The sequence below is a fragment of the Acanthochromis polyacanthus genome, chromosome 9 (assembly GCF_021347895.1).
Source record: "Acanthochromis polyacanthus isolate Apoly-LR-REF ecotype Palm Island chromosome 9, KAUST_Apoly_ChrSc, whole genome shotgun sequence".
Taxonomy (NCBI): domain Eukaryota; kingdom Metazoa; phylum Chordata; class Actinopteri; family Pomacentridae; genus Acanthochromis; species Acanthochromis polyacanthus.
Window position 1 is genome coordinate 3,217,371 of NC_067121.1, and position 26,516 is coordinate 3,243,886.

General features: G+C 40.9%; 2 protein-coding genes and 1 long non-coding RNA gene across 3 annotated transcripts in view; 2 read left to right on the top strand and 1 right to left on the bottom strand.

The window, feature by feature from the left end:
- Window positions 1–13,377, bottom strand: part of retreg1 (reticulophagy regulator 1) — a 29,896-nt gene extending 16,519 nt beyond the window's left edge. The window contains exons 1-3 of the mRNA XM_022204777.2: window positions 13,112–13,377; window positions 11,092–11,198; window positions 9,704–9,734 (exon numbers count right to left, since the gene is read on the bottom strand). Of these exons, the coding sequence (XP_022060469.2) occupies window positions 9,704–9,734; window positions 11,092–11,198; window positions 13,112–13,308 (335 nt within the window). The 5' untranslated portion in view covers window positions 13,309–13,377. The remainder of the gene's footprint in view (window positions 1–9,703; window positions 9,735–11,091; window positions 11,199–13,111) is intronic.
- Window positions 13,378–21,793: 8,416 nt separating this feature from the next.
- Window positions 21,794–23,188, top strand: rnf182 (ring finger protein 182). The gene has a single exon (XM_022204759.2). It carries the CDS (start codon window positions 22,075–22,077, stop codon window positions 22,873–22,875), a length of 801 nt encoding a protein of 266 aa, XP_022060451.1. The 5' UTR covers window positions 21,794–22,074; the 3' UTR covers window positions 22,876–23,188.
- A 1,697-nt stretch (window positions 23,189–24,885) lies between these two features.
- On the top strand, window positions 24,886–25,581 carry LOC127535583 (uncharacterized). The gene is made up of 3 exons (XR_007944451.1): window positions 24,886–24,916; window positions 25,346–25,444; window positions 25,478–25,581. It is a non-coding gene; the product is annotated as an uncharacterized LOC127535583 (long non-coding RNA).
- The last annotated feature ends 935 nt before the right edge of the window (window positions 25,582–26,516 follow it).

A 26,516-nucleotide genomic window follows, 5' to 3' on the forward strand; every position in this document is an offset into this window, starting at 1 on the left:
CATAAAACGACCACAATGTTTCACAAAACCTCAACATGAAGGCATAAAACGACCAAAATGTTTCACAAAACCTCAACATGAAGGCATGAAACGACCACAATATTTCACAAAACCTCAACATGAAGGCATGAAACGACCAAAATGTTTCACAAAACCTCAACATGAAGGCATAAAACGACCAAAATGTTTCACAAAACCTCAACATGAAGGCATGAAACGACCAAAATGTTTCACAAAACCTCAACATGAAGGCATAAAACGACCAAAATGTTTCACAAAACCTCAACATGAAGGCATGAAACGACCACAATGTTTCACAAAACCTCAACATGAAGGCATAAAACGACCAAAATGTTTCACAAAACCTCAACATGAAGGCATGAAACGACCACAATATTTCACAAAACCTCAACATGAAGGCATGAAACGACCAAAATGTTTCACAAAACCTCAACATGAAGGCATGAAACGACCAAAATGTTTCACAAAACCTCAACATGAAGGCATGAAACGACCAAAATGTTTCACAAAACCTCAACATGAAGGCATGAAACGACCAAAATGTTTCACAAAACCTCAACATGAAGGCATGAAACGACCAAAATGTTTCACAAAACCTCAACATGAAGGCATAAAACGACCAAAATGTTTCACAAAACCTCAACATGAAGGCATGAAACGACCACAATGTTTCACAAAACCTCAACATGAAGGCATAAAACGACCAAAATGTTTCACAAAACCTCAACATGAAGGCATGAAACGACCACAATGTTTCACAAAACCTCAACATGAAGGCATGAAACGACCAAAATGTTTCACAAAACCTCAACATGAAGGCATGAAACAACCAAAATGTTTCACAAAACCTCAACATGAAGGCATAAAACGACCAAAATGTTTCACAAAACCTCAACATGAAGGCATAAAACGACCAAAATGTTTCACAAAACCTCAACATGAAGCCATAAAACGACCAAAATGTTTCACAAAACCTCAACATGAAGGCATGAAACGACCACAATATTTCACAAAACCTCAACATGAAGGCATGAAACGACCACAATGTTTCACAAAACCTCAACATGAAGGCATGAAACGACCAAAATGTTTCACAAAACCTCAACATGAAGGCATGAAACGACCAAAATGTTTCACAAAACCTCAACATGAAGGCATGAAACGACCAAAATGTTTCACAAAACCTCAACATGAAGGCATAAAACGACCAAAACGTGATGTGATGCACCTACAAGATGCAAAACAAGGAAAATGTCATTCAGAGACCACAAAATGACAACAGATGACCAAATTGTGGCGCAATATGAACTCACCAAGACATAAATTGACCAAGGTTTGGCACAAAACAAGAGAAAAGAAGCAAAAGGATGTAAATGAACCAAACTGTGACATAAAGGAAGTTCTACCTTCATCCTTGGAATATCTTCCAGAGTTCCAGGTCCTTGAAGTCCATAGAGGTGGTCCACATTTATCACCTTTTAATGGACTTTATCCATTATTTCTGAGCCTCAGAACTTCATCAGTCCAGCAGATAGAACCAGGACATTTGGGAGGAGAAACATCTGAGTTCTGGTAAGAACTGACACCAGATCAGTTTAAGTCCATCCAGGATCTCAGTCTGAACACTGGATCTGGTTTCTGTTCATTTCCTCTAGAACCAGCTGTGATCATCAGTATTATGGGATGTAATTTTAGCTAGTTTTATATTTTATTTCTACAGCATGAAATGTGTATTTAGCAGTTTGTCTTTTTATTTAAAAACAAATAAAATTTTCATTTAAAAAAATGATAATATTATTTATTCCTGGCTTGAATATAATTTTATATTAGATGCGTAAATTCAGTATAAATGTTTAGTTTCATTAATATTTTGTATGTATTTAATTAAAAAAAAGATTAAAAATATTGTAAATTATGTAAAGTTACAGACGGAAGACTTCTATTTCAGTCAACTGTTTTTAGTTTTAACAAATTTTAAAAATATATTTACAGCATTAAGTGTGTATTTTTAGCAGTTTCTCTTTTGATTTATAAATAAACACTATTTTTATTTAAATAATGATAATGCACTTTTTATTGATAGTTCCTGGATCGTTTTATGATTCTATATTTAGACGTGTAAATTCAGTCCATTTTTCTACATTTTCCAAAACATATTTTCATGTATTAAAAACACACAAGACAGAAAATAAAACAGGTAAAAGAAGTAAGTGGAAAAATATTATAAATGAACAGAAGCACTGCTTATTTTTCAGTAAATTCTCATTAAATTCAATTAATTTTGGAACTACTTTCACAGCAAAAACAGAAAATGATAATGAGAAAAAATGATAATACTATTTTGACCAATAGTTCCTGCTTGTAATACAGTTTTAGATCAGATTCATTCTGTTTTTCTAAACTGTTTAAAACATATTTTCATGTTGTTTTTCGTCCAATCAGAAGCAGCGCCAAAAAGCACGCCCTCTGTTTGCAGTCATCTGACCAGCTGGAGTCTGAATCAGTTCCTGTAGAAACAGCTGAGTCACACACACACACACACACACACACACACACACACACACACACACACACACAGACACACACACACACACACACACACACACACACACACACACACACACACACACACACACACACACACACACACACACTGCTCTCAGGTTACACAACTCTTAACACACTTTGTGTTTGTTGTGGGAAACAGCAACCGACGGTTTTTCCTCGAAGCCGTGGACTCAAAAACACGCCTCAGCCGGAGTCTCGTGATGTCTGTCGTCATCAAAACACACAAACACACATGAAGAAACACACATGATGGGAGCGTGTTGGACCCACAGCTGCACCTGTCCAATGGGGAAACGATCACTGCTTTTATTTCCTAAAGTCCTGTTCAGACACCCTGTTGCTCCACAGAGACGCCATTCCATCATCCAGACCAGACCAGTCACCCACTGATGGATGACAATTAATACTAGTTAAGCACCTTTTAATTGTTAGTAATACTAGTTACTAATACGGATTCAACAAGCTTCATCTGTCCATTTATGGCTTCCTAAAGTCTGATAATCTCATTACTGTTTTAATAACAGTAAAATAAAAAACATCCGTAATAAATGATGTCTGTTTCTGAAGCGTTATTGTTTGGTAGTTTCACTCTAGTTATTAAATTACCTTTCACTCATTGTTAACTATATTACTGACGTGTTTCCGGTTCAGATAAACCCACTGAAACCACCAGCAGTACTGGGTTCCTCTACATAAACTGCATTCTCAGTTCATTGCAGAGGTGGAATATATTTCTGTGAAGATTCTCTGTCATGTAGGTCGAGATCATCACAGGTCAGGAAAATCAACTGGACTTCTCTTGTAGGCTTCAAGAACCTACAAGAGAAGTCCAGTTGATTTTTACTGAAGTTCTGTTGTAGTGAGTTTGATTATTCATGATTAATCGATTAATTGCTGTTAATATTTCAACTGATAAAAAGTACAATAATCTAAAGTGGCAGGGAGCGTTGTGGGGGTTAAGCTATCAGTGGGCACCATGACAAAGGCTTCTGTGGTGGTTAATGACTTCAACCAGCCTGTGTTTCTGTAGATTAATCAGAATAACATCCACTGTACTCACTTTAACCACTAAACCACTAACGCTGATTTAAATATCTGTGACATCTTCTAACTATCTTCATTTTACTGTCTATTTTCAGTCAACAAATCGTATATTAGATGAGACGGGACTGAAAAACCCAGAGGATGGAGGTAAAGACGACGCAAACCCTCGTCTTTCCTCTTTAAAAGCAGCAGCATCAGAATCCATTTTAGGAGACGTCATTGTGGTTAAAAATCGAGCTGATCCAGAGCAAACGATCAAACAAACGGTTAAAACAGCAACTATGCAGCCTGTGGTACGTCACTTTCACACAAACCCTCCAGCTGTCAGCGGATAATCTCCTGATGTACAATTACCCACAAGACCCCTCTGACCGACAGCAGCAGGTGGAAAAACACAATCCATCCTGCTGGGTGAACATCACCGAGGCCGAGGGAGTCTGAGGGAAGCTAGACGAGCTGGAATGACTTCAGTTCAAGAGTTCTACACAGTTTGCTGCTAAATAGCAACACTGCTGATTACCAAAAGGTGTTTCCATGATTCTGTAACGGTTAATTAGCCAGTATGTCCAAGCTCTTTAATCCAAATGACATCTTTAATACTAAATATAATTATTGATTTCTAAAATATTACTGCTTTCTTGTTTCTGTGACAGGTGGTCTAATGAGTTTGTTGAGTGCTGCACGTACAAATAAACCATAACTAACTGCAGCTCTGTTATTCTAAAATTAAATCTCAAATCTTGTCGCAGAATCTTAGAGAAGACATCCACTAGAGCTGGAAGATGCCTCCTAGAGCTGTAAGATGCCCACTAGAGCTGTAAGATGCCCCCTAGAGCTGGAAGATGCCTCCTAGAACTGGAAGATGCCTCCTAGAGCTGGAAGATGCCCACTAGAACTGGAAGATGCCCACTAGAGCTGGAAGATGCCCCCTTGAGCTGGAAGATGCCTCCTAGAGCTGGAAGATGCCCCCTAGAGCTGGAAGATGCCTCTTAGAGCTGGAAGATGCCCCCTTGAGCTGGAAGATGCCTCCTAGAGCTGGAAGATGCCCACTAGAGCTGGAAGATGCCCACTAGAGCTGGAAGATGCCCACTAGAGCTCCAAGATGCCCACCAGAGCTGGAAGATGCCCACTAGAGCTCCAAGATGCCCACTAGAGCTGGAAGATGCCCACTAGAGCTCCAAGATGCCCCCTAGAGCTGGAAGATGCCTCCTCGAGCTGGAAGATGCCCCCTTGAGCTGGAAGATGCCCCCTAGAGCTGGAAGATGCCTCCTAGAGCTGGAAGATGCCCCCTTGAGCTGGAAGATGCCCCTTTGAGCTGGAAGATGCCTCCTAGAGCTGGAAGATGCCTCCTAGAGCTGGAAGATGCCCCCTAGAGCTGGAAGATTCCCCCTAGAGCTGGAAGATGCCCCCTAGAGCTGGAAGATGCCCCCTAGAGCTGGAAGATGCCCACTTGAACTGGAAGATGCCCACTAGAGCTGGAAGATGCCCCCTAGAGCTGGAAGATGCCTCCTAGAGCTGGAAGATGCCCCCTTGAGCTGGAAGATGCCTCCTAGAGCTGGAAGATGCCTCCTAGAGCTGGAAGATGCCCACTAGAGCTGGAAGATGCCCCCTAGAGCTGGAAGATGCCCCCTTGAGCTGGAAGATGCCCCCTAGAGCTGGAAGATGCCCCCTAGAGCTGGAAGATGCCTCCTTGAGCTGGAAGATGCCCACTAGAGCTGGAAGATGCCCCCTAGAGCTGGAAGATGCCCCCTAGAGCTGGAAGATGCCTCCTAGAGCTGGAAGATGCCCCCTTGAGCTGGAAGATGCCTCCTCGAGCTGGAAGATGCCTCCTAGAGCTGGAAGATGCCTCCTAGAGCTGGAAGATGCCCACTAGAGCTGGAAGATGCCCACTCGAGCTGGAAGATGCCCACTAGAGCTGGAAGATGCCTCCTAGAGCTGGAAGATGCCTCCTAGAGCTGGAAGATGCCTCCTAGAGCTGGAAGATGCCCACTAGAGCTGGAAGATGCCCACTAGAGCTCCAAGATGCCCACTAGAGCTCCAAGATGCCCACTAGAGCTCCAAGATGCCCACCAGAGCTCCAAGATGCCCACTAGAGCTGTAAGATGCCCACTAGAGCTCCAAGATGCCCCCTAGAGCTGGAAGATGCCTCCTAGAGCTGGAAGATGCCCCCTTGAGCTGGAAGATGCCTCCTAGAGCTGGAAGATGCCTCCTAGAGCTGGAAGATGCCCACTAGAGCTGGAAGATGCCCACTAGAGCTGTAAGATGCCTCCGAGAGCTCCAAGATGCCCCCTAGAGCTGGAAGATGCCTCCTAGAGCTGGAAGATGCCCCCTTGAGCTGGAAGATGCCTCCTAGAGCTGGAAGATGCCTCCTAGAGCTGGAAGATGCCCACTAGAGCTGGAAGATGCCCACTAGAGCTGGAAGATGCCTCCTAGAGCTGGAAGATGCCCCCTTGAGCTGGAAGATGCCTCTGAGAGCTGGAAGATGCCTCCAAGAGCTGGAAGATGCCTCCTATAGCTGGAAGATGCCCACTAGAGCTGGAAGATGCCCACTAGAGCTGGAAGATGCCTCCTAGAGCTGGAAGATGCCCACTAGAGCTGGAAGATGCCCACTTGAGCTGGAAGATGCCCACTCGAGCTCCAAGATGCCCACTAGAGCTCCAAGATGCCCACTAGAGCTCCAAGATGCCCACCAGAGCTGTAAGATGCCCACTAGAGCTCCAAGATGCCCACTGGAGCTGTAAGATGCCCACTAGAGCTCCAAGATGCCCACGAGAGCTGGAAGATGCCCACTTGAGCTGGAAGATGCCCACTAGAGCTCCAAGATGCCCACTAGAGCTCCAAGATGCCCACTAGAGCTGGAAGATGCCCACCAGAGCTCCAAGATGCCCACTAGAGCTCCAAGATGCCCACTAGAGCTGGAAGATGCCCACTAGAGCTCCAAGATGCCCACTAGAGCTCCAAGATGCCCACTAGAGCTGGAAGATGCCCACCAGAGCTCCAAGATGCCCACTAGAGCTCCAAGATGCCCACTAGAGCTGGAAGATGCCCACTAGAGCTCCAAGATGCCCACTAGAGCTGGAAGATGCCCACTAGAGCTGGAAGATGCCCACCAGAGCTCCAAGATGCCCACTAGAGCTCCAAGATGCCCACTAGAGCTGGAAGATGCCCACTAGAGCTCCAAGATGCCCACTAGAGCTCCAAGATGCCCACTAGAGCTGGAAGATGCCCACGAGAGCTCCAAGATGCTCCTCTGACCGACAGCAGCAGGTGGAAAAACACAATCCATCCTGCCAGCTGAACGTCACCGAGGCTGAAGGAGTCTGAGGGAAGCTAGAGGAGCTGGAATGACTTCAGTTCAAGAGTTCTACACAGTTTGCTGCTAAATAACAATAAAACTACAAATCTGTTTTCTGTGAAGGTTTAATTCACACCAACAAGGTTTTTGATTCCAGGTTTCCTTCATGAGAGGAGAACTGGGCTGAATCGTCCCTGACCCGGACTCACCCGACCGTCAGTTATATAACTCAGATGTGTTGCATCCCGCCCGGCGCCCACAAATCCCTGACACCTCCGCTGAATCCTTCAGAGCTGCCGGAGGCATCAAGTAACGGACGACGCCGAGCACTCGGCCGGCTTCAAAAGCAGGGCAGGAGTGTGAACCAGCTCACCAATGTGACTCCCAGAACACCACAAAGCAGACCGAGTGGGCCAAGTGGGTCAGAACCCAGCAACACCAGGACAAACAGGCGTGTTGTAGAAAGGAGGCCAAAGGTCTCTCAGGCCCTCGAAATAAAGAAATCGTCAACATTTTGTACTTTTTCCATCATTTCTGAGCCTCAGAATTTCATTCGTCCAGGAGATGGACACAACATTTATGAGGAAAAACACATCTGAGTTCTGGTAAAAACTGACACCAGATCAGTTTAAGTCCATCCAGGTGTCTCAGAGGGAAGCATGTTTACATTAAAATGCTTCTTCCATCATCTCTAATAGTTCTGACCAACCACCTACCAACATTAAAGTTTATCCACAATCACCTTTTAAAGTTTTATCTGGTGGATTATCAGAAACAGAAACACATCCAGGGAACCAATGATTGTTTCTAGGACTCTAAACTGTTCACACTAGGATACATCCCATAATACTGATGATCACCAGGATACATCCCATAATACTGATGATCACCAGGATACATCCCATAATACTGATGATCACTAGAATACATCCCATAATACTGATGATCACTAGGATACATCCCATAATACTGACGATCACCAGGATACATCCCATAATACTGACGATCACCAGGATACATCCCATAATACTGATGATCACTAGGATACATCCCATAATACTGATGATCACAGCTGGTTCTAACATGGACTGGAAAGGTTTGGAGCCATTGTGAACCATTTCATTGGAACTTTAGTGAATGTTGAACTGATCTAAGACAGGTTTGGAATCATCTGGACACATTTTGAACCATTTCTGAGACTTTGGACCAAACTGAGTCTTTTCAGATCATTTCTGAGACATTTTTAACAAGTTGTTGTCATTCTGGACAAGGTTCAAGTCACTTTGGAAAAGCTTTGAGTCATTTTGGACAGATGTTAGGACCTCTGGACACATTAGGAGTCATTCTGGGAAGGATCTGATGTAGTTTGAAGAAGATTGGACCATTTTAGACGATTAAACTGTGACAGATAAATATGTCAGATATTAAAGTGCTGCAGTTTTACTGTTTAAACTATGATACATCCCATAATACTGATGATCACAGTTGGTTTTGTCGAAAAGGAACAGAAACCAGATTCAGTGGTCAGACTGAGACACCTGGATGGATGGAAAACTGATATTTTTTGGTCATTTTGTGTCTAATTTTTTAGTTTTGTTTTGTTTTCTGCTCATCTTTGTCATTTATTTGTCTCCCTTCTATAATTTTACATCAGTTTTGTGCTGTTTTGTTTGTCTTTGGGACAGTTTTTATCATTTTTGTCATTTTGCATCTTTTTTCTGTTTTGTGTCTCAATTTTGTTCTTTGTAATATTTGTATTTTGTTTCCCTTTTTTGCCATTTCATGTGTCATTTCTCTTGTGTCTAAACTTAGACTTCTGTGTCTGTTTTTTCTTGATTTGTTGTTGAGTTTAGGGGACAGTTTTGTCTCTTTCTGACATGAAACTATGATACATCCCATAATACTGATGAACAAAGTCGGTTTTATCGAAAAGGAACAGAAACCAGATCCAGTGTTCAGACTGAGACACCTGGATGGATTTAAACTGATCTGGTGTCAGTTTCTACCAGACCTCAGATGTGTTTCTCCTCCTAAATGTCATGGTTCTATCTGCTGGACTGATGAGGTTCTGAGGCTCAGAAATGATGGAAAAAGTCCATTAAAAAGTGATAAATGTGGACCACCTCTATGGACTTCAAGGACCTGAAATGTTTTAAGTGAGACTAAACTTAAAGACCGGAAAGGAGAACGTCCCCTGGAGAAAGTTCTAGAGTAGACCTATCGACACCTGGAGAAAGTTCTAGCGTAGACCTACCGACAACTTGAGAAAGTTCTAGAGTAGGTTTAATCTATCTATCTATCTATCTATCTATCTATCTATCTATCTATCTATCTATCTATAACTACTTCCTGATAATGAGACGTGATGTCTACATGCAACACTAAAACATTCCAACCTCCTAGGGATCATCTACCGCCTCACACAGCATCAGCCTCAGATCGTTCGGATGTTTCTTCTCTCCATCTGATCACGTTAAATCAGTTTCACATTCATCCAGTTAAACTCTCCTTCATGTGACATCAGCAGATAAATCAGCTTCTGGATCAGGAGTTCACTGCTTCAGTGTCAGATGCATCTTAAACCAACATTTATTACCACATATTTCATATTTACAGACTTGTACAGTGAAAGACTTGGATCTGAACGTTATTTTTTTCATACTAGTGTGTTTGTGTGTCTACAGTCTTGTTGTTTAACCTTAAACTGGGATGATTTTAGCCTCTCAGATATGTCAGACACAACAAACACCCACTACATTTAGCTCAGAGTCCTACCTGGTCGTCATGCTGCGCCACAAGTGAGCTCCTGTGGAAAAACACAAAGAATTATTATAATTAATCACACTGATGGCGTCACACTAGCAGAAACAGCCACAGTACTGATGATAAAACACACAGTGAGGGATCTTTTGTCAGATATTTGTTGTTTTCCTAAATTGAGTCCTGAGTCGCACATGTGGATTATTTATCTAGAAACAGTTTAATAAGTAATTCTACTGATGAATGGGCTAACTGTTTATTATCAGCTTCCTTCTGGATGAGTCAGATCACCAGAGTTCTGTCCGACTTCTTGTCCAGGGCATGATGGGAAACGTTCTGGCAGCCGATTGGTTTAGACGTTGGCTCAACAATATGGTGGAAACAGATTTTAATTTTATTTCTCTGATTTTGAAGGTGGGGCTGCACAGTGGAGTAGTGGTTAGCACTTTGGCCTTGCAGCAAGAAGATCCCCGGTTCAAATCCCGGCCTGGGATCTTTCTGCATGGAGTTTGCATGTTCTCCCTGTGCATGCGTGGGTTTTCTCCGGGTACTCCGGCTTCCTCCCACAGTCCAAAAACATGCTGAGGTTAATTGGTTACTCTAAATTGTCCGTAGGTGTGAATGTGAGTGTGATTGTGTGTCTGTATATGTAGTCCTGTGACAGACTGGTGACCTGTCCAGGGTGTCCCCTGCCTTCAGTCAGCTGGGATAGACTCCAGCACCCCCCATGACCCTAGTGAGGATAAAGTGGTGTATCGAGGATGGATGGATGATTTTGAAGGTTTATTCTCCATGTGTGGTCCATGTGACGTTTAACAGTCATCGGTTTTACACTGGACTGATTTAATTGTTGAGCTTCTGCTAACATCTGAACAGATGGAAAGTCTTCTCATCTGCCTCTTATCGATACAGCTGTGATCCCATACATCAGTAAATAACTTGGTGAATACATTTACTGAAAGACAGAACAGAAAAAACTACAAACAATAACCTGTTAGGCTGTTTCTGCACTTGACAAATACTGTTGTTGTCTTCATTAGTATCTGTGGATATTTTACAACTGCAGTCAACAGTAGTTAGAACTCGTAAATTAAAGGATTTGTGTTAGAATGTAGTAACTTAATTTGATTAACTAATTACTTAAACAGTAACTCATTTGATCTTTAAAGTGGAGAAAATTTTCTAAAGGTCAAGGTGACGTCCTCAAGTTCCTTTAGTTTATTTTCACAAAGAATAAAGACAGGAAGCAAACATTAATAATTGAGAGGCTGAAACTAGATAAAGTTTGCTGTACAAACTGACCTAAAGCATAACTGATCATTAGTTTATTTCCTGCATAAACTGTGTCATGAAAACTAACACCTAGCAGCAGGTTTCACTCATCTTAAAGGTGTTCATGTTACCTGTGGATCTGGACCGAATGATGTCTCTGACGGTCACCGTGACGACCAGGAAAGCCAACAGGACGGCCAGGAGGCTGTAGGCTCGAAAAGAACCGAAAGCCACAAACCTGCAGAGAAACACACGTTTAGCTGAAAAGTGTGTGTTAGTTAAAAATGTGGCTAACGTTTGACCTTTTTTAACTAAAAATGTGGTTAACATTTGAAATTTTTAGTTAAACGTGTGGCTTACAATTGAAATCGTATGCTAAAAGTATGACTAAGAATGGAAACTGTTGTCTCTAAGTGTTGCAAACATTTGAAATTGTTAGCTTAACACATGCCTAACATTTGAAATTTTTAGTTAAATGTGTGGCTAAGAATTAAACTTGCTAGCTACAAGTGTGGCTAACAACTGAAATTGCTAGTTAAAAGTATGGTGAAGAATTGAAACTGTTAGCTTAACATGTGAAACTGTTAGCTTAACTTGTGGCTAACATTTGAGATATTTAACTATGTGATTAGCAGTTAAAATATTAGCTAAAAATGTGGCTACGAATTAAAAAAAAATTGGTTAAGTGCAGCTAACATTTGAAATTGCTAGCCAAAAAGGTGTCTGACATCTGAAATTGTTAGCTAAAAATGTGGCTAACTTTTAAAAATTGTTAGCTAATAATGTGGCTAACAACTGAAATTCTTAGCTAAACGTGTGGCTTAAATTTAAAATTGATGGATAAAAATTTGGCTATCATCTGAAATTGCTAGCTTAATATGTGGCTAACATTTAAAATTGTTCGCTAAAAATGTGGCTAACAACTGAAATTGTTAGCTAAAAGTGTGGCTTAAATTTGAAATTGATGGATAAAAATGTGGTTATCATCTGAAATTGTTAGCTTAATATGTGGCTAACATTTAAAATTTTTAGCTAAAAGTGTGGCTAACATTTGAAATTGCTAGCTTAAAATGTGGCTAATATTTGAACTTGTTAGCTAAAAGTGTGGCTAACATTTGACATTTTTCGCTAACAGTGTGGCTAACAACTGAAATTGCTAGCTAAAAGTATGGCAAGTAATTGAAATAGCTAGCTAAAATTGTGGCTTAAATTTGAAATTTATGGATAAAAATGTGGCTATCGTCTGAAATTGTTGGCTTAAAACTGTAGCTAACATTTGAAATCGTTAGCTAAAAGTGTTGCTGACAAGTAAAATTGTTATCTTAACATGTGAGACTAGCAGTTACAATTATTAGCTAAAAGTGTGGCTAAGAATTTAAATTTTTGGTTAAATGTGGATAACATTTGAAATTGCAAGCTAAAAATGTGGCTAAAATTTGCCATTTTTAGCTAAAAGTGTAGCTAATGGTTGAAATGATTAATTCATTGTATAAATTAACAATATGAACACATTTAAACGTGAAGCTGCTGATGAATATCAAAATTCTTTTGCTATTAAGGGAGCAAATACAATACCACAAACTTTAATAAAGTATTTTCAGATTGTGAAGCAGGAAGACTCGTCATTAAAAATTATAAACTATAAGAACACGTGGTGGATATGTCAAAGGCTAATTTGTGTGTTTTGAATGCTTTGATACCTGCAAAGATTAAATAAAGTAATAAATATTTCAACAATAGCGCATTTTTTTCAATACAAATGAAAAACAAATTCCACGGGATTCTGATATTGTACATAATATAGGCTATTATTTAATTTTTAGTATATGTGTGTATTATTGGGGACTTTAGACTCATCACGATGGTCATATATGCAGTCTGCATACATTACTGTTATTGTCAATAATTAAATAACATTTAAAAAATCAGCTCCTTATTAAACCTGAGTATGACTGAGTCACCAGGGTGTAAATATCATATCTAGTCCTGACTGCTGCAGAAAGTACTAAGAACCAGTAAAGAACAGGATTTAGAGGTAAACACAATAATGTGAAGTCATTCAGATGTCAGCTGTTCTCACTGCTTTAATCCACAGTCATAATTAATTTCCCGTTAATTAGCTGCCAGATTTCCCTGCGTCATGGAGCCTACCACAGCACGGTGTTGGCTGCAGCCAGCAGGGCTGAGGTCCTCCACGGTCTCCGCCTCCAGCTCACCAGGCCGGCCAGGAGATACACAGCCCGGCCGGGAGGCGTCTCCTCCCCGCGGTGTGTCCGGCTCAGCGGCCCCCGCGGCCGCGCAGCCTCCTCCCCGCCGCCGGCAGGTCCTGCTTCCCGGATCCCCAGCATCGGAAAACGCCCGGGGTCCCTCCGCTCCTCCAGCAGAGATCAGCGTCAAGCTAACCGCAGCATCACCGGAGGAGTCCCGGTGCTGGTTTCCACAATAAATGCACCGTCACCGCCCTGCCCAACACCGAATAATTCTGAACTTTACCTAGCATTACAATCATTTTACTGTCTGAGAAAACAAAAAGACGTAGTTCTGAAGAATGTTTAGTATTTTACTGAACAAAAGCAGCCTTTTTGTGTTTTATAGGAGCATTCATGGACATTCTGAACTGTTGATTGGAACAGAAAATAACAAATGCTTATATTATTATTATTATTATTATTATATAATATAGCCATATAATTCTACATTAAATTTTATTGTATGAGAACCTCTGATCAGTTTCAATGTTCTGGCCTGGATTTGTGATTAATGTTAAACTTATGCTATAGCGTTAGCTAACTAGCTAGGTAGCTGACTGTTAAAGTAATAGGCCTATGCCACATTAACATCCTGTAATGCTAGCTAAATAAATTGCTCCATGCTAAACCAATAGCTTTTGCCATTTTCACTTGTTGTAGCACTAGCTAACTAGCTGACTATATGTTAATGGGAGTACATTCCTCAGATCCACCCAGATTTTACATTTAGTTTATATCAACAAAGCTGCAATATTTTTTTTAATATCCTTCTGAATTTGTTCAGTTATTACTTCTTGTGTTTATATTGTATTGATAACTAAATCTACATATTTTAAAAGAAAATAGATGTTCTTCAGAGAGACCTTTTTGCTTGGTTTACCCACCTCTGATTTTTAAAGTAAAGTCAAATGTATTAGTGAGTTGCACATAAAAATCACAGATTTAAATTCCAGGTAGTTTAAAGTTTAAACTTTGAAGTGGAGTAAAATATAATATTATATATATTATAATATTATATTATATTATATTATATATTATATTATATTATATTATATTTCCCTTTGAAAGTAGTGAATCAGAAAGTAGCAAAGAATAAAAGTAAAGTAGAAACACCTCAAAACCTGGATAAAGATAAATCTGACAGGTCACAATGGGATTAATGGAATAAGTCAAAATTAAAATACATTTCTCTCTTTTTTGTTGTTGTTAATTAAAAAAAAATTATATTCCCAATTTTCTTGTGAAATAATATTTTACTTTGTCAGAGAAAAAATAAAACTGAGCAGTGTGACAGAGAGCAGCAGCAGTGTTTTCTGTATTAAATGTAGATTATCACATCATATTGTGTTGTCAGACGCCTGCAGCAGGAAAACCTTTTATTGTCCTGCTTTTATTCTGAAATAGAAACTCTCTGGTGTCCTTCCAGACTTCAGCTGTTTCTTCCTGTTGTGGTTCATTTCACTGACGTCAGGTTTGTACATTTATTTGAACATGATGTCGTTTGTTTGTTCTGGAATAAATGAATTAATGAACTGCCGTTAAATTCTATCAAACATTTTCCAAAATAAGGATATAAACCAAAACATAGATTTTATGGAGCCAAACACAGGACGGACTGACTGCTGCTGTAAACACTAAAACGTTCTCCTAACGGTTCTTTAAGCTCCCTTTACTGGGAACTTAAATCACATTCTAACAAACAGAAGGTTTACTTTTCTCTTTTACATATTTTTTGTGTATTTACAGAGCTAAAGTTAAAAATCTGTGAACCAACTTAGAATATACATTTTTTTAAATAAAATGTAAATGTTTGGTATTAAAAGGCTGTTAAAATACAAATATAACGGAATACTTTTATTATTATTTTCTTTTTGTTAAATAGATGAAATGGTTAAACTCAAATTTACTGCTGTAATTATGTTTCTACAACTATAATTACAGTCAATTAGTGAGAATAAACAGGAAAATATCTTTTGCTTCTATAATAACTACACAGATTTGTTCACTGAGCAAACATATCTCATATTATTACATATATTTTTTATGTTATATTGTGTTTTAATAACAGGTAATTTAACAGTTTGTATTCACTAAATAGCCTTTGTGAAACACATAAATGCTTTATAAATTACATATTCTTTAATTGTGGCAAATGACAGCATTTTGATGAGTTGTTTATTCTCCATTTTTTACAGTGGGGTTTGGTTCCCAACTTAGTTCCATTTTTAACAGAGTACTCTCACATTACCAGTGGGAATCATTTGTTACAGGATATAAATAAAGGGAAACAAATCAAGAGCTGGCATGTTTTAACCCATAAGAACCCAGACCCATTTTTCCTTAAAGGACTTAATGAGTTAAGGTCAGACATGAAACTTTACAGGAAGACACTGTGGCACTCAAAGTGTTTGTGACACTGGTGTCACCGTAGGTTCTTATGGGTTAAGGGTGAATTCAGTAGTTTGTGTCCTGGTGAGTTAAATGAATCCCCTCAGTGTTTTCTAACAGCGTATTGTCATCCTGGTGTCCTACCATTCAAGTTTAATTTGAGATTGTCAGAGTTCTACCTGATGGCATTGATTATTTTATATTTGTTTGTTTTTGGGGGTTCTTGTGTATTTTCATACGTTGAATGCTAAACAGATCGTTATGCTAATCTGACAGTAATTTGTTTGTTCTCGCTGCGTTTTCTGTGACTCTGGAAGCTGATTGGGGTTTTAATTACCTGCAGTGTAATTTGTCTGTCAGCGACATTCCTCTAAAAAAGAACAACGGGTTTGGATGAAATGTTCAGTGAAGGTCAGAAATGAGTCAAGGACCAAGTGATCAGATTCTGGCAGTGATCAGCTTTTAGTCTGGATCCATGGATTAAAGATTTCTGTATCATTACCAGATAGCAGCATGGCATCACTGTAACCATGACAACCAGTGAACGCCACATCAGCTGATTGTGATCCTACTACAAATCCACCTCTGAGGACTTATCAGGACTTATCCATCAGAAATGATCCAAGGAACAGCTGATTAAACTGTGGGGGTGTTTCTGAGTCGCCCGTTACATATTAAGGTCACATGATCCGGTATCCGTACATAACGTACACATGCAGAACACACGCCTGTGCTCAGCTAAAGTGGATTTTCATTAATAATAATAATAAACTTTATTTATAGAGCACTTTTCATGCGCTAAATGCAGCCCAAAGTGCTTGAACAAAGTGATATAAAATATAACAGTTAATAAAAACAGAGTAAAACAAGGAATACAACAATAAAAACATAAAACAAGAAAATGCTCAAACAAAACAATAGCCGTGACAATAAAATCAGCCAGAATAAAAAGCCAAATTAAAGAAATAGGTTTTCAGTTTCTTTTTTAAACTAGCCAAGGATTCTGCCATTCTCAGATCTGGAGGGAGAGTGTTCCATCATTTAGGGCCATAAAAAGAAAAAGCAGCTTCACCCATTCTTTGTGGGACACCTTGGGGACAGCTAACGACAGGCAGTAGAAGATCTGAGGGGTCTGGTTGGGACATAAGAAGAAAGGCAGTCACTGATATAAACAGGTAATAAATTATTAAAAGCTTTGTAGACAAATAAAAGAACCTTAAAATCAATAAAAGAAACAGGAAACCAGTACAGTGATTTGAGCTGAGGACTGATGTGCTCTCTCTTCCTTGTGTTTGTTAAAATCCTGGCAGCTGCATTCTGAATAATTTGCAGTTTTTTAAGTGTTTTCTTCGGAAGACTTGTAAAAAGGGAGCTACAATAGTCCAAACGACTTGTGATAAAAGCATGGACAAGTGTTTCAGCATCTTGTTGATTTAAAAAAGGTCTGATTTTGGCGATGTTTCTGAGATGAAAAATGATGTTTTGGCAACTCTGTTAACATGGCAAGTAAAACTAAATCAGAATCTAAAATCACACCTAGGCTTGTAACTTGAGGTCTAATCTGTTGGGACAGACTGCCAAACATTGATTTAATTTTTTTCTTTTCTTCAGGAGGACCAACAAGTAAAATCTCAGTTTTCTACTCATTTAGTTTTAAAAAGTTTTTGTTCATCCAGATGTTAATGTCTTTAAGACACGCCAAAAGACCTTTTAGGGCATTTGGGTCTCCTGATGAAGCGGAGATGTATAGCTGCATATCATCAGCATAGCAATGATTGTGTACATTGTGTCTGCTGATGATATTTCCCAGAGGAAGCATATATATATTGAAAAGAGGATTGGACCAAGGATGCGCCCCTGAGGTACACCATAGTCTACATCAAAAGTCTTTGATACTGAGTTACCAATGTTAACAAAGAACTTCCTGTTTGACAGATAAGAATGAAAACAGTCCAGCACAGTCCCGGAAAGACCCAACCATTTCTCCAGTCATTCAATTAAAATTGAATGGTCAACGGTGTCAAATGCAGCACTCAAATCAAGCAAAAACAAAACAGCAACATTGTTTGAGTCAGCTGCAATCCTCAGGTCATTCACCATCTTTAATAAGGCGGTTTCTGTACTGTGGTTTGTGCGGTATCCAGACTGAAACTTATCTTGTAGATTATTACTGTTAAGATGGCTAAAAAGTTGATTAAAAACAAATTTCTGTAAAAGTTTTCCAATAAAAGGAAGATTTGAGATAGGCCTGTAATTAGCTAGATCACCACAGTCGAGGTTGGGTTTCTTGAGTAAATGGACTTGCTCTTATATAGCGCTTTACTACTTATCAGAGTACTCAAAGCGCTTATACAACAATTGCTTCCATTCACCCATACGCTCACACATTCTCACTCTGGGGCGGACGGAAGCATGGCTGCCAATCCGCGCCTACGGCCCCTCCGACCACCACCAACTTTCACACGCATTCATACACCAGTGAAGAGCACTGGAGGCAAGGTGGGTTAAATGTCTTGCCCAAGGACACAACAGCACATGACTAGGCGAGAGCAGGAATCGAACCGCCGACCCTTCAATCATTGGACGACCCACTGTACCACCTGATCCACAGGTTTCACTATGGCAACTTTGAAAGCAGCAGGGAAAGTACTGGACTGTAAGGAGGTGTTTATGATTTTTCGAAGTGAAATTGGAAAGACATGAGAAACTAGATTTAAAAAGTTGAGTTGGAATAGGGTCAAGTGAGCAGGTAGAGGACTTCATTTTTGTCAGAGTTGCACTGATATCGCTCTCACTCACTAGATAAAAGATGCCATAGATGGAGGCTCACGAACTGGTAGGTCGCCAATTGCCGATGTGTGTGTGGACAGAAAACTTGACCTGATGCAGTCGATTTTTCCTTTGAAAAATAATGCAAAATCTTCACATTTACTTTCTAAGTTGTGGTCATCCGGGCAGGGCGTCGACCTTTGATTTAAAAGAGAATTAATTGTGGAGAAGAGGAATTGGAGTTGTGTTTGTTTTCAATAATGATCTTAGAAAAGTGAGCTCGTCTTGTTCGTTTAACCGCATCATTATAAGCAGCGATATGATAGTTAAAGATGTCAAAGTGCACATTTAATTTACTTTTTCTCCATTTCCTTTCGGCTCGGCGACAGTTTCTTTTAAGCTGGGATATAACGTCAGTTTTCCAAGGTATGTTTTGGGTAAAGAGTTCATCTGTTGGAAATGATGTAAGGACTGAGCAGCCTTGGTGGAGTACTGCTCTCTCTGGGTGCTTTTCTTGTTTTGTTTTTTGGGATTTTCTGTGAAGTTGGCTTAAAAACTTTCTGTTGAAACGGTAATAAATAGCAGATTGGTGCTAAAGTTTGAAGATTAACTCATTATTTTGCTAATTTTCCAACGTCAGCACAGTTTTCAGTGTAAATCCAAAGAGAAGGTGAAACCATGAGCTCAAACACACCTGCAGGCTCAAAACTGGCTTAATTAGCATCTTTGAGATCATTGCATTGAACTGTTGTAACTTTCAACGAGCAGCTGTTATTTTTTTATACTTTATGAATTAATTAATGAAACAAAATGCCACGTGACACCTGATGGAGTCAGAAAGAACCCGTCCAGTGGAGTAACGGAGGGAAGCACAAAGAGAAGATGACCCATTTAGCTCTGCAGCCTGCTCCGATCTGGACCAGCACCAGAGACCTCCAACAACGACCTGCTCCACTTTCCGGCATCGCTCCTTCGCTCCACCGGGCCGGACACACATCCAGCTGACCGGCCTCGTCTCCACAGCGATGGTAAACGGTAACAGACTCCACATTTCTGGTCCGCTTTAAGAATCACACCTTAATTATGAGTTCCTGCATCCGACAGTTGGGCGGTTTGGTTTTATCTGACTCTGACCATGACAAGAACAAAAAGACCGACTTATTCCCACCTTTTATTATGAGTATTATTATTTATTAGTATTATTACAATTTAGCATGGTGCAAGATATATTTTAAAAAAATCTAAAAGCCAATAAGCCGCACATCTTTTTAAAGGTTGGCATAAAAATAATATTGCATCAACTTAATGTGTCAAATTTACACTCAGTTTTTTAGCTGATTTAAAGCTAAATTCAGGTTAAATCAACCTAATGAAATCGGCTACATGATTAATTTTTCCTAGCCAAACATCAGAGCAACTTAATAATTTAAATTTGATCATAGTTACATTAACCCTTAATTAAAAATGTAGAAAAACTAGTTGGAACAGTTTCACTTTAATAAGTTAGCATCTTAAAAATGTGTTCTGTTTATGCTCATGATCATTTTGTAAATAAAAATCAACAAAAACTTGGATTTTAGAGTAAAAAGTTGATTCCTTGGTTTAATGTGGTTCCCAGTACAAGCTTTTTACCTCAAAAGATCCATGCTACTGTTATTTCCTTTGTCATGATGTTTTAGAGTTAATGCTGTGATTTTATTAGAGCCTTTGAACGAAGAAGCGGTATCCACCCGATAAAAGAAACACTGCTGTAGATAATCCATTTCCAAAGCGTGACTTTGGAGTGTTTCTGATGTTTCACCTCCATGTTTGGGGTTCGGACACATCTAGGTAAAGTTTGGTAAAGATCTGAGCCTTGATTGATGAAACAAACCAGCGTTGGCTTTTTAGGGAAGATTAATCACAATTTGTCAGATCAATGACCCAACCCTCCACCCCCACCTCCTCCCTGGGAGAATAACAGCACAGAGATAAGCTGTTAGGAAAGCATTTGCTCTTTAAATGTCTGGATATAGTATTTTTTAATGTGTTGGCTGGTTATTTACACATCCAGCACTCATTACTGGATCTCTTTTAGTTCTGATTTTGGTCTCCACCTTCTTCTGAGTAAAATATCGCCTCCTTTAGCCCCGTTTAGTTCATGGAATTAGAAGCAGAGTGGTCGAACCCACAGCCCAAATCTAACGCTACGGTGGAATGTTAGAACACTCCGGAAAACACAAAACTTTGAACCCATTTCTCTTAAAAACTACAGAAAGTGGGTCAGACCACTCTACTTCCAAACTGTTAAAAGTGACGACAACATTTAATTATAAAAAGTGTTTGTTTCTGGGATGTTTTTCATTCATTCATGTTTTACACACAACACAAACTAATTCACACAAAATACACAAGTCTCTGTTTGAACACACTTAGTCTGCTCTGTGTGTGTGTGTGTGTGTGTGTGTGTGTGTGTGTGTGTGTGTGTGTGTGTGTGTGTGTGTGTGTGTGTGTGTCCCCACAACTGTAGGAAAACTGAAAACTATGTCATTTGTGGGGACCTCATTTTGGTCCCCACAAGTTTAAACAGTGTTTTCTTGGCCATGTTGTTGCTACTGAAAAAAGTAAAAGTGCAAAAACGTTTCTTTAGGGTTAGACATTGTTTTGGTCTGGGTTAGGGTTAAGGGTTAGATATGAATGGGAGTCAATGGTATGTCCTCACGGGGATATAAGAACCAGACGTGTGTGTGTGTGTGTGTGTGTGTGTGTGTGTGTGTGTGTGTGTGTGTGTACTTGTTTCTGCTATACCGGTGGGGACTTTGACCTGACTATTTGCTATAAAGGTGGGGACTTGTCTTACGGTGGGGACCTAAAATGAGGTCCCCACGGGTGGCAACACCGTTTTCTTGGCCATATTGTTGTTAATAAAAAATGTAAAAGTGCAAAAACGTTTGTTTAGGGTTAGGCATTGATTTGGTGATGGTTAAGGTTAGGGTTAGGGTAAGGGTTAGGAGTTAGATATGAATGGGAGTCAATGGTAAGTCCCCAAACATGTGTGTGTGTGTGTGTGTGTGTGTGTGTGTGTGTGTGTGTGTGTGTGTGTGTGTGTGTGTGTGTGTGTGAGCTACTAATTGGACTGAATTTCACTGAGCAACAAAAGATCGGACTCGAAAATTCCAGCTCTGGTTTGTACAGGCTCTGCTTTGTTGTCCTTTTGCTTCTGTTTGCTGTGTTAACAGTTACCTCTCTCCCCTCTCTTCCCTCTCTCTCTCCCCTCTCTCTCTCCTCTCTCTCTCCCCTCTCTCCCCTCTCTCTCTCCTCTCTCTCTCCCCTCTCTCTCCTCTCTCTCTACCCTCTCTCCCCTCTCTCTCTCCCCTCTCTCTCCCCTCTCTTTCCTCTCTCTCTCCCCTCTCTCCCCTCTCTTTCCTGTCTCTCTCCCCTCTCTCTCCTCTCTCTCTCCCCTCTCTCTCTTCTCTCTCTTAGTGTCTCTCTCACTTTCTCACTCTTTTTCCGTGCGGCCCATGAAAGGCTTGTCGCCCCAAGCGAAGCTCGGAGGCCAGAACCTGTGAGGGGCCGCTGGACGCCACCATGAAGCCAAGACCTTCGTTGCTGTGGACCTCCGTCTCCATGTATGGGAACCTGGCCTCGTCCCTCGGTGCTGAGCCTGGACCGGAGCTTTTGGTGGGATTGTTCTGCTGATCTGGCGGTAGGACACTGTTTGAGGACGTGATGATGCTGGAGCTGCAGAGCGGTGAGGATGTCGGCCACGTGGACCCGCTGGGCGCTGATGAGCTGGAGTGTAAGATCTGCTACTGCTTGTACAACCTGGGCAGTCGCAGGCCGAAGGTGCTGGAGTGCTGCCATCGCCTGTGCTCCAAGTGCCTCGCCAAGATCCTGGACCTGGGCGAGTCACCGCCCGACGCCCTGGTGTGCCCGTTCTGCCGCTACGTCACCAGGCTGCCAGGGGAGGCGGCCAGCGGCCTGCCGGACGACTGCAACCTGGTGGCCACGCTGGCCCTCCGGAGCAGGAACCAGAGGAACCTCCACTTCCACCAGGACGCTACGCCAGAGCTGCTGCTCAGCCCCCAACGCCTGAGTTCACTGATGGGGGGAAACCCATCCTCCTCCACCACCTCCTCTTCCTCCACCGCCTACTCCACCATCCGGAGCTCCCCCAACTTCGTGGTCATCACCATCATGGAGCCTCCGCCGGCGTCTGCGTCCACCCAGGACCTCCACCGCTACCCGCTGGCCTCCTCCAGCCTGGACTCCATGGCGTCCATCACGCAGCGCTGGACGGTCTGGAACTGTGCGGCGCTGCTGTGCCAGACTCTGGCCCGGGCGCTGGTCTGGGTCCTGGGGCTGCTGTACTTCAGCTCACTGCCAATGGGGGTCTACCTGCTGATCATGCAGAGGACCACGCTCGGCGTTCTGCTGGTCAGCCTGGTTCCCACCAGCCTGGTCATGATCATGGTCTACGGGTTCTGCCAGTGCATCTGCCACGAGTTCTGGGACTGCATGCCGCCGTAACGGACCCAGCGGACGCTACGGACCCAACAAATCCTACGGACCCAACGGACCCAACAGAAGAGCTTTGAACCGACGGTGGACCTCCAGACGTTGCGACCATGTGGACAGAAAGAGAAGATTCCTACATGACACACAGAGCTCACAGTTTGGAGCTTTATTTTTATTACTATTCATGTTAATCTGTGCTTTTCTTCTTTTAGGCTGACAGACGACTAATGATCCTCAACATAAAGACCACATGTAGTGATAACAATGTTGTAGTGACAAACCTGAAGAACATCTTGTTATTTAGCCATAAATGTCTCAAATCTAACTTCACTGTGTCCTCCAACTTCTTCGAATCAGCGCAAACATAAAATGCACCAAAACCAGTGAGTTCAGAGTGTTTTATGAGCCAACAAATGGCCAAAACAAGCAGTGACGTGGTTTAAAAAAGTACCAGCGAATGCCTTTATGTGATTTTTGTTGAGTTTATGTTGAATCACAGTCAGGAAAGCTGCACTGGTGGGAAGCCAGTGAGGGATCACTGTTTGCACTTTAAAAGTCTTTGCATCGATGTTTGACCAACAAACTCTGCTGAGCTCCAGGAATTAGCCTCAAAAGTGTTTTTATTCAATTCTCTCTTAAAACCTGTGATTTTAAAAGTTGCTCATAAAACAAATTGTTCCAACAACTTTTTCCAGATCATTTGAAAGGACTTTTAAAGTGTTCTTCATCATCGTAAGTCTAAACACATTTTCTTCAGCTTGGACAGGTTTTTATTTGTTTAACTTTTAAGAAATTCATCCATTCAACAAACAAACTTTTTAAAATTTTGACCTGTTGTGTGTTTGAACTCAGACGTGTGGTTTTGTGAAGCGTTCTGAGTTTCAAGTTTGTTTAACAGAATCTCTAACATCCCATCTAAACCCGAATCTGTTCATTTCTGTTTGGAAAAGGGACTGAAGTCTTGAACCCACAGTGGAGAAAAATGAAGATATTGAGCTTTTTACATTCAGCACAACTTGAATTTAGTTTTAAAGTTTAAATAAACACAATCATAAGTTGATCCAAATACCAACATTATCATGTCAACACAACTCATCAGAATAATGTTTGGAACTTAAAAGATTCATTTAAATCAGTACATTTGTTGTTTTTCTTTCCACCATGCACCATTTCAAGTAGTGAGAATAATTAGAATATAGTTTGTTTTGGTGTAGTGACATCAATATGTTCAAGCTTGAAGCCAAGAGAGAGGATTTGTTTTTTTATCAAATCATAAAATAGTAATATATCATTTTATTTTTAGAGCACAAGTCTCAACTTTCACACAATGAAGCAAATTAAAATCAAACTGAAAAAGCAGATGTCAGTTTGTAACAATTCAGCTCTAAGTCCAGCAATAAAAATAATAATGACCTAAACAACCTCAACATCTTAGTGTCCCTGAAAAACCAGTCAGTGTCTGATTTTACCTCCAGTACCTTTATTAATGATCAGACTTCTACCTTCATACTGGGAATATTTCCAGAGTTCCAGGTCCTCGAAGTCCATAGAGGAGAATGTCTCCTGGAGAAAGTTCTAGAGTTGTCAGTAGGTCTGCTCTAGAACTTCCTCCAGTTGTCGGTAGGTTTACTCTTGAACTTTCTCCAGCTGTCGGTAGGTCTGCTCTAGAACTTTCTTCAGTTGTCGGTAGGTCTACTCTAGAACTTCTTCCCGTTGTCGGTAGGTCTACTCTAGAACTTTCTCCAGTTGTCAGTAGGTCTGCTCTACAACTTTCTCCAGTTGTCAGTAGGTCTGCTCTAGAACTTTCTCCAGCTGTCTGTAGGTCTACTCTAGAACTTTCTCCAGTGGTCGGTAGGTCTACTCTAGAACTTTCTCCAGTTGTCGGTAGGTCTACTCTAGAACTTTCTCCAGCTGTCTGTAGGTCTACTCTAGAACTTTCTCCAGTTGTCGGTAGGTCTACTCTAGAACTTTCTCCAGTTGTCGGTAGGTCTACTCTAGAACTTTCTCCAGTAGTCAGTTGGTCTACTCTAGAACTTTCTCCAGCTGTCGGTAGGTCTACTCTAGAACTTTCTCCAGCTGTCGGTAGGTCTACTCTAGAACTTTCTCCAGTTGTCAGTAGGTCTACTCTAGAACTTTCTCCAGCTGTCAGTAGGTCTACTCTAGAACTTTCTCCAGTTGTCGGTAGGTCTACTCTAGAACTTTCTCCAGTAGTCAGTTGGTCTACTCTAGAACTTTCTCCAGCTGTTGGTAGGTCTACTCTAGAACTTTCTCCAGTAGTCAGTTAGTCTACTCTAGAACTTTCTCCAGCTGTCAGTAGGTCTGCTCTAGAACTTCCTCCAGTTGTCGGTAGGTCTGCTCTAGAACTTTCTCCAGTTGTCAGTCGGTTTACTCTAGAACTTTCTCCAGCTGTCGGTAGGTCTACTCGAGAACTTTCTCCAGTAGTCAGTTGGTCTACTCTAGAACTTTCTCCAGCTGTCAGTAGGTCTACTCTAGAACTTTCTCCAGCTGTCGGTAGGTCTACTCTAGAACTTTCTCCAGCTGTCAGTAGGTCTACTCTAGAACTTTCTCCAGTTGTCAGTAGGTCTACTCTAGAACTTTCTCCAGCTGTCTGTAGGTCTACTCTAGAACTTTCTCCAGTTGTCAGTAGGTCTACTCTAGAACTTTCTCCAGTTGTCGGTAGGTCTACTCTAGAACTTTCTCCAGTAGTCAGTTGGTCTACTCTAGAACTTTCTCCAGCTGTCGGTAGGTCTACTCTAGAACTTTCTCCAGTAGTCAGTTAGTCTACTCTAGAACTTTCTCCAGCTGTCAGTAGGTCTGCTCTAGAACTTCCTCCAGTTGTCGGTAGGTCTGCTCTAGAACTTTCTCCAGTTGTCAGTCGGTTTACTCTAGAACTTTCTCCAGCTGTCGGTAGGTCTACTCGAGAACTTTCTCCAGTTGTCGGTAGGTCTACTGTATAACTTTCTCCAGGTGTCGGTAGGTCTGCTCTAGAACTTTCTACAGGGGACGTTCTCCTTTCCTGCTTCCAGTCTTTAAGTTTAGTCTCACTGAGAACATTCCAGGTCCTTGAAGTCCATAGAGGTGGTCCAGATTTATCACTTTTTAATGGACTTTTTCTATCATTTCTGAGCCTCAGAACTTCATCAGTCCAACAGATAGAACCATGACATTTAGGAGGAGAAACACATCTGAGTTCTGCTAGTCTTTGTCATTTTTAACAAATTGGAGTACTTTTAGGCAGGTTTTGGTCATTTTACCAGTTACTGAGTCATTCTGCATCATATTTGTACTTTCGTGCTGTTTTTAAAAAAAATTGGGGGGAGAGAGTAGTTTCACAATTTGTGATACATTTTTAACACTTATTTAGTCATTTTGGGTATTTTTTTATATAAAATATTGGACAACTTTTATGAATTTCTGCATATTTTGAGCAATTCTGGCCAAACTTTAAGTTATTTGGAACAATATTGTACTTTTAAACGCCAAGCAGTAGTGCTTCTAGATGTTTTCCTATATTCTGAGAACTTCATCAGTACAGCAGATAGACACACGGCATCTTCAGAGATTTTAAAAAAACTATTTTACATCCACTTCATCAGTACTGGGATATATCAACATAACTGCAGCAGTTTAATGTTTGCTTAGGGCTAAACTTT